The sequence below is a fragment of the Taudactylus pleione genome, unplaced genomic scaffold (genome assembly GCF_031769625.1).
Source record: "Taudactylus pleione unplaced genomic scaffold, aTauple2 ptg000400l, whole genome shotgun sequence".
Classification (NCBI taxonomy): Eukaryota; Metazoa; Chordata; class Amphibia; order Anura; family Myobatrachidae; genus Taudactylus; species Taudactylus pleione.
Window position 1 is genome coordinate 1,794,238 of NW_028284802.1, and position 13,208 is coordinate 1,807,445.

At 39.5% G+C, this 13,208-nt stretch overlaps 1 protein-coding gene across 5 annotated transcripts in view; it reads left to right on the forward strand.

Annotated features, from left to right (window-relative positions):
- The window catches only part of COL11A2 (collagen type XI alpha 2 chain), a 162,414-nt gene that overhangs the window by 109,405 nt on the left and 39,801 nt on the right, over positions 1-13,208 (forward strand). For all 5 annotated transcript variants that reach the window (XM_088446637.1, XM_088446640.1, XM_088446639.1 and 2 more), the window contains 4 exons: positions 3,800-3,853; positions 4,012-4,065; positions 4,321-4,428; positions 4,625-4,714. In XM_088446637.1, the coding sequence (XP_088302763.1) occupies positions 3,800-3,853; positions 4,012-4,065; positions 4,321-4,428; positions 4,625-4,714 (306 nt within the window). The remainder of the gene's footprint in view (positions 1-3,799; positions 3,854-4,011; positions 4,066-4,320; positions 4,429-4,624; positions 4,715-13,208) is intronic.

A 13,208-nucleotide genomic window follows, 5' to 3' on the forward strand; every position in this document is an offset into this window, starting at 1 on the left:
AAGTAGACTTTCTGTCACCTCAGCTCCACCAATCCTAGTGGCAGAGATAACAGATACCAGGTTTTAGCAACAGCCTTGTTTAGTTTTTCACTATTTCCACCAATAAGATCCAGACGTAACCAATTTAATTTTTTACCATAGACTTGTTACCTGTGATGTAAAACATATTTTACATTATAATGAGCTACTTACAGTATTAATGCACTACATCAATAAACTCCTTCATGAGCCCTCTGCCTCAGCATTTATTCAATTAGCCACTTTGCGCAATTTCTCAACACTGACCCTAATCACTCATATGCTCAGTACAGAAAACCTGGTCACTTCGCTCAATTACTAGCTCTTTATTACAATCATCCACATTATACAATAACCGTGTACTATGCATTTATATGCCTCATCTATTTTACTCAATAGTTGACCACATATCATAATCAACCATTCATTATTGATGTATTTTGTCATTCACATGAGTCCCTGCCCCAGTGGAGCTTACACTATATTATATTTGGAGGGTAGCATCCGCACAGCTCCTTAATAAGAGGTAACCGGTGTGGTCTGCAACTTCCAAGAGATAAGGGGAATCCAGTGTCCCTTCAAAGGAAAAGAGTAGACTAAATCATATTTATATCCAGCCGTATGCTTGGCAACAAAATGTAAATTTATTGTTTCAAGCATGATGCGTTTCACGGGTCGCAGCCCGCTTCATAAGATTATGCTAAAGTTCATGAGAATTTTTTTTTTAAATAGTGAGTTTTCTATTTTTAAAAACATTTTCTAATGAACTTCAGCATATAACAGACTATGAATTACTTTGAAAAAATAAATTAACATTTTATTGCCCAATATATGACTGGAAAATATTTTATTACAAAGACCGACGTTTATAATCTTCACTCCTCCTGCACCCTAGAATAACATTTTAGGGGCATCTTCAATTGGGAGCAAACTTTCCAAAAATCTCGCTTGTGGGAGATTTTTGGTATTCAATTGGGCTTGAGGTTTTTATTTTATCATGAGGTGCTCTTTTTATTGAGCACCTTCAAACCAAGTGAAATTTTTTCCTAAAATCATTATTTGAGGATAAAATGTCAAGAATTGCTTCTGAACCCCTTGGGTACCCCTCCCAATGACTACTTAAACAATTGGAAGTTAAATTACCCCAATATGAACTTTTTCATTATTTTATGCACCCCAAATTTAATTAGAGCTAAATAATTTTAATAGTTTAATAATATTTTTTATTTACATTTTTAAATTGTCCTTAAAATTAGACAAAAATCAGTTTTTCTACTTTTGTTACATTTTTCATTTTATTCATTTGTAATAAAACAAAAATGGTTTGCTTTGTATATTTTTTTTTTACTTAAAAAAATATACAACTCATCCATTTGCTGAAGTTTTAAAGAACAATATATTGTTCTTCAGAAAAGTAATAACCATTATTCCTGTTAACCAGTGTTTTTTTTGGGGGGGGGTACAGACTGTTCCCCATTTTTTATTACATTTTATGTGGGTTTCAGCTAAATAAAAATTCACAGCCATTTTTAAAAAAATTGAATACCACGTCTATCAGTAGCATGCATAGCCACGGTATTTGAAAAATGGTCGCTTTCCCCTCATAATTTTTAGCAGTCAAAATTACAGTGGCAATTGAATATGCTCCTTAGTCTACAATCTATATTCCTTACAACATGTGCACATACACATATACACTAGAGTTCATTTGGAATTTAATGAACCTACCAGAGTGTGGGAGGAAATCTGAGTACCCAGAAGAAACCCACATAAATATGGACAGAACATAAAAACTCAACACAGTTAGGCTCTTGATGGCAATTAGAACTACTGTGAAGTAGTAATGCTGACCACTACACCAACTGTGCTGCCCCATATTTTAAAGCAGGAGTTCCATATATAGTTAAGTACTTTTTCATCATTTATTTGATTAATTTTTCATTACCTATTTTTGTACAAATCATTATCTCCTTTTCAAAATCTCTTTGGATGAAAAACAAGTTTGGCTGCCAGATACAGGCTTTTAGATTGTCAGCATTTCATGTGATTGTAGAGTAAGGAGAAGGAGGTGAAAACAGAGCTCAGAGGGGCATTACAAAGGCTCTCTGCTCACTACTTCATGTGCAATGTAACTGTAGCTGCCATGATAGTCACATAATACTGGAGAAAATCTTCAAAATAATAATCAATAGCAGTCTGAATAAACAAACTAAGGAAAAAATAGCTATAGCCTTTCACAGTAATTTATGTTGAAAAGAAACAAACACCTGGGGCTCAATTCAATTAGGAGAGACTATGGAATTTTCCACTTGTCAACCTCATAGGACTGCGTACAAAAATGTACTAGTCTGGCGTGAGATATAGATTGATGTGATCCGTGCACAACTAGGAACCACCCGGTCTCGGGAGCTGCTGAGTGTTAGAGATGTCCAGTCTCTATGAATTATGTCTATGCAAATAAATTAAAGTACACAAAGTGCTCAACTCTATGTTGTGTGATGAAATTAGTGAATTTCTAATTAATATGCGCAGCATGGGCTAAATGTAGGACACCTTACAAAAGAGATAGTCAAAATTGGATTTATTAGATAGTGGGAGACACAGTGCTCCAATAAATGAAAATATGTATATTAAATGCAGCAAAGGACCTTGGCCGGAGTGTTGCAGGGAGAGCACTGTGTCTCCTACTATCTAATAAATCCAATTTTCACTATCTCTTTGCAAGGAGTTAGCCCATCCTATGCATATTTATTAGAAATTCCCTAATTTCATCACACAACATAGAGGTGACCCAGAATCCCTACATCGCTTGAGATGCTGACGCCGGGATCCCGCTAGCTGGCATCCCGAACGTAAGTATAGCAGGGTGGGTTAGGTTTAGGCCGCCGGTGTTGGGGATGTTAGGTTTAGGCCGTGGGTTAGGGTTAGGCTGGGGGAGGGGGTTAGGGTTTGGCTGCGGGGGGGAGGTTGCGGGCAGATGGGGTTAGGTTTAGGCACCATGGGGTGAGGGTTAGGTTTAGGCACTAACGGGGAGGGTTAGGATTAGGCTGTGGGAGTGAGGAGGTTAGGATGCAGGACGGGAGAGTTGGGGGTGAAGGGGGGAGGGTTAGGATACTTATCGAGCCCCTGTCGGGATTCTGAGCATCGGGATGCCGCTGTCGGTCTTCTGACCGCCGGTCTCCCGTATATATTCCCAATAAATAGCAATATTCAATAGGTAACACAATAACAAATGAGACACTTTAATCAGTACTTACTAAACACCAAATCATGTTCCTCAATATCCAACTACTGATCACAATTATGTATATACTCAGTACGTAACCACTAATCACAGTCATCTGCTTTCTTCAACCACTGCTCAATCTACTTAATGCTCAGTATGTAGCTGCTTGTCCCAATCAACCATTTTGTTAATATGGTTAACAGCAAACCTTTATATAAACCTCTAATCGATATGTAACATGATTAATATCCCACAGTCTTTTGCAATTAGTCACACAAGTGACAATACTACTTACCCTCATATTGTCACAATCACAATATAAATACCTGATATTACTGCCATCACCCCTAGTAACGAACCTCTGACTAGTAATAGTATTGTAGCATTCAGCAACATAACAATCCCCATAGTATCGCCAGTCAGCCACTCTCCTGACATAAGTGGTTTTGGTAGTAAAGGCCGATCATTATGAAATATGGTTTCTGCAAAGGGAGACCTGTCCAGACTTTACTGCTATGTAACGATAACTATAGTCTTTCTCTCCTTCTCCGGCAGGGTCCTCCTGGTAAAGATGGAATCCCAGGTCATCCCGGACAGAGAGGAGAAGTGGTGAGTCCCAGATGAGAACGTCAGAGGTGGTTGTATTAAATAGCCATCAGCAATATTATCCACCAGAACAAAAGTGGCTTCAATTCCATGCAATATGGCATTACATGGTGAGTACCGTAACTACAGTACTATTAGCCTGTCTCTCTTCTTCTTTGTAGGGTTTCCAAGGCAAAATGGGAACTACAGGACCACCTGGCGTTGTAGGACCACAGGTAACTTATATACCTAAATGCAGATATTGATACTGTATATTCATTCGCATGTTGGATGTTGATCGGTTTGCATCCTACTTATTCATAGAGTAAAGTGTTTTAATTGTCAATTTGTATAATAATTATTGCGTGGTTCACAGGGTCGCCATGTATAATGGTAGAGACTTTGCGACACAATGATAAGTCGCCATAGCTGTGATGTTTTACAGTCATAATATATGATATATACAGTAGGACACGTTTATTTTTACATAGGGTACCCAAGGCGAGTCTGGTCCTATGGGAGAGAGAGGTCACCCTGGCCCCCCAGGACCACCGGGAGAGCAGGGCTTGTCTGGCGCATCTGGAAAAGAAGGCACCAAGGTGAGCCAATCATATCTCGTCTTCCAGCTGCTAGCCCCATTCATGAATGTTTCCATTGGACGCATATTATCTCTGTTCACATATTATCTACTGCTTCCCAGTAATAGGGGAATCTCCTCTTTATCTCTCTTACCCTCCTCACTTCCTCCATCTTCCAATCTTCCTGCTTCCCAATCTCTCCTCTGTTATTCCACAGGGGGATCCTGGGACTGTTGGCGTTCCTGGGAAAGATGGCCCAGCCGGTTTAAGAGGATTCCCTGGGGAAAGAGGCCTGCCTGGTACACCAGTGAGTATATGGCCTCTGAGCTGGTCTTATACATCATGACAGTTTATTAATTCCCTGTAATCACATGGTAGGTTTATAGGATGTCAGACACCTGGCATAACTAACTATGACACGAGCCCAACTGTATTCCTTATTTCACATCTCTCAAGAGGTTACGCATGTAATGTGGCACAGACAAATACATGTTGCAGCCATCTATGCTGACTAAAAGCACATCTAACGTAACGAAGAGATATCTGCACCCGGCTGCAAAGCTTACACTCTAAACAACTACACAGTATGACGCACTTTAAACACACAGTGGACCTATCAAATCTGAGCAGGATAGTGACGGGTTATTTGTACACCGCTTCAGCTGGTAGATCACAGCCTGTATTATGTTATGTGCACAGTGCAGGCTTGTATTCCAGCTGTCACCCTGTACTGTAAGTGACCTTGGAAAGCCTGAACTGAACCCTCTATAGATGGAAATTCCAATAACGAAGACCGCAGTGAAAAATGACTTTGAAATTCTTCTTTTACCATTAACTAGGGGAATCTTATTCCATAGTATGTGACTTTAATTGAGCGTAGCCATCACATGGACATAGTGTGGCATGAACCTAATTATAACTCTGCAGGCTAACATTCATTAGGGACTAATGCCATGACATTGAGATATCCACAGGACCCAGGCACTGAGGGGGCATGGCCTAATCCGGGAGGCGTGGCATGATGAGGCCCTCCAACTGCCCGTTTCTGAGTAATTAGTACTCCTCTCAGCGCCCCTGTGACTAAGGTGAGGTGCCTTACGCCTCATGCCTCAGCAGTTGTTTCTACTGAATTGGTTGCTTGAATATTGCCCAGCCCCAACAGTGTATAAGTGTATAACTATGTATAAGTTATGTGATCTAATTTCTGATCTAAATTACAAAATTATAAAACCATAGTGTAGTTACATTATTACATTAGGTTACCAAGTAAGTTTTTTTTTTTTTTTTTTAACAAAATTACATTAGAAAAATTTTATCATACAACTAGTTATCCAACAATATACACCACAATGTCTGGCTAGCTAAACAAACATATTGTGTGACTAGAGACTACATGCATTAAGCAGATGATTACCTGACATATAGATTTTAAGGATGACCAGTTAAACATATGTCATTTATGACAACTAACCGAGTGTTACATTATATCGGTGACTATAATACACCTAAATAATGTGGCTAAATATCATACTGATCACTTTTAGACAAATGCCGCCTATGGATGAAATATAGATAGATTTTGGATGTCTATCAGACCTTTACATTACCTGTCTATCAGACCTTTACGTTACCTGTCTATCAGACCTTTACGTTACCTGTCTATCAGACCTTTACATTACCTGTCTATCAGAACTTTACGTTACCTGTCTATCAGACCTTTACGTTACCTGTCTATCAGACCTTTATGTTACCTGTCTATCAGACCTTTACGTTACCTGTCTATCAGACCTTTACGTTACCTGTCTATCAGACCTTTACGTTACCTGTCTATCAGACCTTTACGTTACCTGTCTATCAGACCTTTATGTTACCTGTCTATCAGAACTTTACGTTACCTGTCTATCAGACCTTTACATTACATGTCTATCAGACCTTTACGTTACCTGTCTATCAGACCTTTACGTTACCTGTCTATCAAACACGTCCATGATAAAATGGTTCTCAAAGATTAACATAATTGTGTTACTGAAATAAGAGACTGGACAGTATATTAGAATGAACAGATCAATAGATTTGAATGATCAGAAATAATTTATTAAAAGCAAAGCATAAACTAAGTCTCGGATGTCATACACAGTTACAATAGGACACGAGAACTGCTGAAGGGTGTAGTAGGAGTGCAAAGAGCTCAGCTAGGAGACTGAGGTCCATGAGAAATAAATCAATATGATACTGGCCTGCATGAGGAGCTGCACTTGGAGGTTAGGTACCAACCCCAAAAAGAGAGATTGTATTACAGTCACATGAATAATATACTTCATTGATGACTGTAGATACGTGTATCATGTTTATGACAATAAGCCATTAAATTATCTAAATCATTATGTGTTTAGGAAAGAGGTTCCCAATTGCGGTCCTCAAGGCTCCCCAACAGTTCATGTTTTAGAGATATCCATGGTTAAGCACAGGTGGTTAAATCAAATTGACTGAAGTATTAAGTAAATCACCTGTGCTCAACCATGGATATCTCTAAAACCTGAACTGTTGGGGAGCCTTGAGGACCGTGATTGGGAACCTCTGGTTTAGGAGATATATAAATAACCTGGATGGATACAATTTGCACATATGGATTAGAGGACCATCAAAGTGGTCAGCAGACACATAGATCATTTCACAGATTAGTAGACACAGACATCACCTGGACAACAAGAAGACATCATCTGGGTGACTAGAAGACACATACATAATTTGGAAGGCTAACAAAAGTTGCATACATCATCAGGATGACGCGAAAACATATCATCCAGATGATCATCGGACACTTAGATCATCTAGAATATTAGGTGGAACATGCGTTTTCTGGATGACTAGAAGACATACCATACCATGCTCATCAGACACTTAGATCATCTGGAATACTAAGAGGCACATGCATTTCCTGGATGATAGATGATATAATATATTACCTCAATAACTAGAAGACGTCATCTGGTTGTTAATCAGCTATATACATTATTTGGATAACTGGTAGACACATACATCATCTGGATGACTGGAAGACACATACACAATCTGGATGACTGGTAGACACATACAGTACCTGGATGACTAGATGACAAATCATCCGGATGACTGGTAGACACATACTTCATCTGGATGACTGGTAGACACATACTTCATCTGGATGACTGGTAGACACATACTTCATCTGGATGACTGGTAGACATATACTTCATCTGGATGACTGGTAGACATATACTTCATCTGGATGACTGGTAGACACATACATCATCTGGATGACTGGTAGACACATACACAATCTGGATGACTGGTAGACACATACATCATCTGGATGACTCGTAGACATATACACAATCTGGATGACTGGTAGACACATACAAAATCTGGATGACTAGATGACAAATCATCCGGATGACTAGAAGAAATATACTGTACATCATCTGGATAACTGGTAGACACATACTTCATCTGGATGACTGGTAGACACTTACATCATCTGGATTATTGGTAGACACATACACCATCTGGATGACTGGTAGACACATACACTACCTGGATGACTAGATAACAAATTATCCGGATGACTAGAAGAAACATACATCATCTGGATGACTGGTAGACACATACTTCATCTGGATGACTGGTAGACACTTACATCATCTAGATTATTGGTAGACACATACACCATCTGTATGACTGGTAGACACATGCATTATATGGATGACCAGAAGACACCATCCGTATGACTAGGAAAAACATACATCACCCAGATGACTAGTAGAGACATATCATCTGGATTACTGGTAGACCCATACTTCATCTGGATGTCTATCAGACACACACTTCATCTAGATGTCTGTCATACACACACTTCATCTAGATGTCTATCAAACACATACTTCATCTGGATGTCTATCAGACACACACTTCATCTGGATGTGTATCAGACACATTCTTCATCTGGATGTCTATCAGACATGTACTTCATCTGGATGTCTCTCAGACACGTACTTCATTGACACGTACTTCATTGACACATACTTCATCTGGATGTCTATCAGACACATACTTCATCTGGATGTCTATCAGACACACACTTCATCTAGATGTCTGTCATACACACACTTCATCTAGATGTCTATCAGACACATATTTCATCTGGATGTCTATCAGACACATTCTTCATTTGGATGTCTATCAGACATGTACTTCATCTGGATGTCTATTGGTCACGTACTTCATCGACACATACTTCATCTGGATGTCTCTCAGACACGTACTTCATCTGGATGTCTATCAGACACATACTTCATCTGGATGTCTATCAGACACGTACTTCATCTGGATGTCTATCAGACACATTCTTCATCTGGATGTCTATCAGACATGTACTTCATCTGGATGTCTCTCAGACACGTACTTCATTGACACGTACTTCATCTGGATGTCTCTCAGACACGTACTTCATCTGGATGTCTATCAGACACATACTTCATCTGGATGACTGGTAGACACATCATCTGGATTATTGGTAGACACATACACCATCTGGATGACTGGTAGATCTGGATGACTGGTAAACACATACACTACCTGGATGACTAGATAACAAATCATCCGGATGACTAGAAGAAACATACATCATCTGGATGACTGGTAGACACATACTTCATCTGGATGACTGGTAGACACTTACATGATGTCTATCAGACACACACTTCATCTAGATGTCTGTCATACACACACTTCATCTAGATGTCTATCAGACACACACTTCATCTGGATGTCTGTCATACACATACTTCATCTAGATGTCTATCAGACACACACTTCATCTGGATGTCTATCAGACACACACTTCATCTGGATGTCTATCAGACACACACTTCATCTGGATGTCTATCAGACACATACTTCATCTGGATGTCTATCAGATACACACTTCATCTGGATGTCTGTCAGACACACACTTCATCTGGATGTCTATCAGACACACACTTCAAATGGATGTCTATCAGATACACACTTCATCTGGATGTCTATCAGACACATTCTTCATTTGGATGTCTATCAGACATGTACTTCATCTGGATGTCTATTGGTCACGTACTTCATCGACACATACTTCATCTGGATGACTGGTAGACATATACTTCATCTGGATGACTGGTAGACACATACATCATCTGGATGACTGGTAGACACATACACAATCTGGATGACTGGTAGACACATACATCATCTGGATGACTCGTAGACATATACACAATCTGGATGACTGGTAGACACATACAAAATCTGGATGACTAGATGACAAATCATCCGGATGACTAGAAGAAATATACTGTACATCATCTGGATAACTGGTAGACACATACTTCATCTGGATGACTGGTAGACACTTACATCATCTGGATTATTGGTAGACACATACACCATCTGGATGACTGGTAGACACATACACTACCTGGATGACTAGATAACAAATTATCCGGATGACTAGAAGAAACATACATCATCTGGATGACTGGTAGACACATACTTCATCTGGATGACTGGTAGACACTTACATCATCTAGATTATTGGTAGACACATACACCATCTGTATGACTGGTAGACACATGCATTATATGGATGACCAGAAGACACATCATCCGTATGACTAGGAAAAACATACATCACCCAGATGACTAGTAGAGACATATCATCTGGATTACTGGTAGACCCATACTTCATCTGGATGTCTATCAGACACACACTTCATCTAGATGTCTGTCATACACACACTTCAACTAGATGTCTATCAGACACATACTTCATCTGGATGTCTATCAGACACACACTTCATCTGGATGTCTATCAGACACACACTTCATCTGGATGTCTATCAGACACACACTTCATCTGGATGTCTATCAGACACATACTTCATCTGGATGTCTATCAGACACACACTTCATCTAGATGTCTGTCATACACACACTTCATCTAGATGTCTATAAGACACATATTTCATCTGGATGTATATTAGACACATTCTTCATTTGGATGTCTATCAGACATGTACTTCATCTGGATGTCTATTGGTCACGTACTTCATCGACACATACTTCATCTGGATGTCTCTCAGACACGTACTTCATCTGGATGTCTATCAGACACATACTTCATCTGGATGTCTATCAGACACGTACTTCATCTGGATGTCTATCAGACACATTCTTCATCTGGATGTCTATCAGACATGTACTTCATCTGGATGTCTCTCAGACACGTACTTCATTGACACGTACTTCATCTGGATGTCTCTCAGACACGTACTTCATCTGGATGTCTATCAGACACATACTTCATCTGGATGACTGGTAGACACATCATCTGGATTATTGGTAGACACATACACCATCTGGATGACTGGTAGATCTGGATGACTGGTAAACACATACACTACCTGGATGACTAGATAACAAATCATCCGGATGACTAGAAGAAACATACATCATCTGGATGACTGGTAGACACATACTTCATCTGGATGACTGGTAGACACTTACATGATGTCTATCAGACACACACTTCATCTAGATGTCTGTCATACACACACTTCATCTAGATGTCTATCAGACACACACTTCATCTGGATGTCTGTCATACACATACTTCATCTAGATGTCTATCAGACACACACTTCATCTGGATGTCTATCAGACACACACTTCATCTGGATGTCTATCAGACACACACTTCATCTGGATGTCTATCAGACACATACTTCATCTGGATGTCTATCAGACAGACACTTCATCTAGATGTCTGTCATACACACACTTCATCTAGATGTCTATCAGACACATATTTCATCTGGATGTCTATCAGACACATTCTTCATTTGGATGTCTATCAGACATGTACTTCATCTGGATGTCTATTGGTCACGTACTTCATCGACACATACTTCATCTGGATGTCTCTCAGACACGTACTTCATCTGGATGTCTATCAGACACATACTTCATCTGGATGTCTATCAGACACGTACTTCATCTGGATGTCTATCAGACACATTCTTCATCTGGATGTCTATCAGACATGTACTTCATCTGGATGTCTCTCAGACACGTACTTCATTGACACGTACTTCATTGACACATACTTCATCTGGATGTCTATCAGACACATTCTTCATCTGGATGTCTCTCAGACACGTACTTCATCTGGATGTCTATCAGACACATACTTCATCTGGATGACTGGTAGACACATCATCTGGATTATTGGTAGACACATACACCATCTAGATGACTGGTAGATCTGGATGACTGGTAAACACATACACTACCTGGATGACTAGATAACAAATCATCCGGATGACTAGAAGAAACATACATCATCTGGATGACTTGTAGACACATACTTCATCTGGATGACTGGTAGACACTTACATGATGTCTATCAGACACACACTTCATCTAGATGTTTGTCATACACACACTTCATCTAGATGTCTATCAGACACACACTTCATCTGGATGTCTGTCATACACACACTTCATCTAGATGTCTATCAGACACACACTTCATCTGGATGTCTATCAGACATACTCTTCATCTGGATGTCTATCAGACACACACTTCATCTGGATGTCTATCAGACACACACTTCAAATGGATGTCTATCAGATACACACTTCATCTGGATGTCTGTCAGACACACACTTCATCTGGATGTCTATCAGACACACACTTCAAATGGATGTCTATCAGATACACACTTCATCTGGATGTCTATCAGACACACACTTCAAATGGATGTCTATCAGACACACACTTCATCTGGATGTCTATCAGACACACACTTCATCTGGATGTCTATCAGACACATACTTCATCTGGATGTCTATCAGACAGATATACACACTTCATCTAGATGTCTGTCATACACACACTTCATCTAGATGTCTATCAGACACATTCTTCATCTGGATGTCTATCAGACATGTACTTCATCTGGATGTCTATCAGACATGTACTTCATCTGGATGTCTATCGGACATGTACTTCATCGACACATACTTCATCTGGATGTCTCTCAGACACGTACTTCATCTGGATGCCTATCAGACACATACTTCATCTGGGTGACTGGGAGGTTCATGCATTTTATGGATGACTAACAGACCAATACTTTAGTCTGGGTGAATAGAAATGTGCAATATGTAAATGCATTGTGGTGACAGGTAACAGCCTATAAGACATACACATATTGAGGGCTATTAGATCACTCATCATTTAATGTACATGTATGACTGGTAGACACATGCATTATATGGATGACCAGAAGACACATCATCCGTATGACTAGGAAAAACATACATCACCCAGATGACTAGTAGAGACATATCATCTGGATTACTGGTAGACCCATACTTCATCTGGATGTCTATCAGACACACACTTCATCTAGATGTCTGTCATACACACACTTCAACTAGATGTCTATCAGACACATACTTCATCTGGATGTCTATCAGACACACACTTCATCTGGATGTCTATCAGACACACACTTCATCTGGATGTCTATCAGACACACACTTCATCTGGATGTCTATCAGACACATACTTCATCTGGATGTCTATCAGACACACACTTCATCTAGATGTCTGTCATACACACACTTCATCTAGATGTCTATAAGACACATATTTCATCTGGATGTCTATCAGACACATTCTTCATTTGGATGTCTATCAGACATGTACTTCATCTGGATGTCTA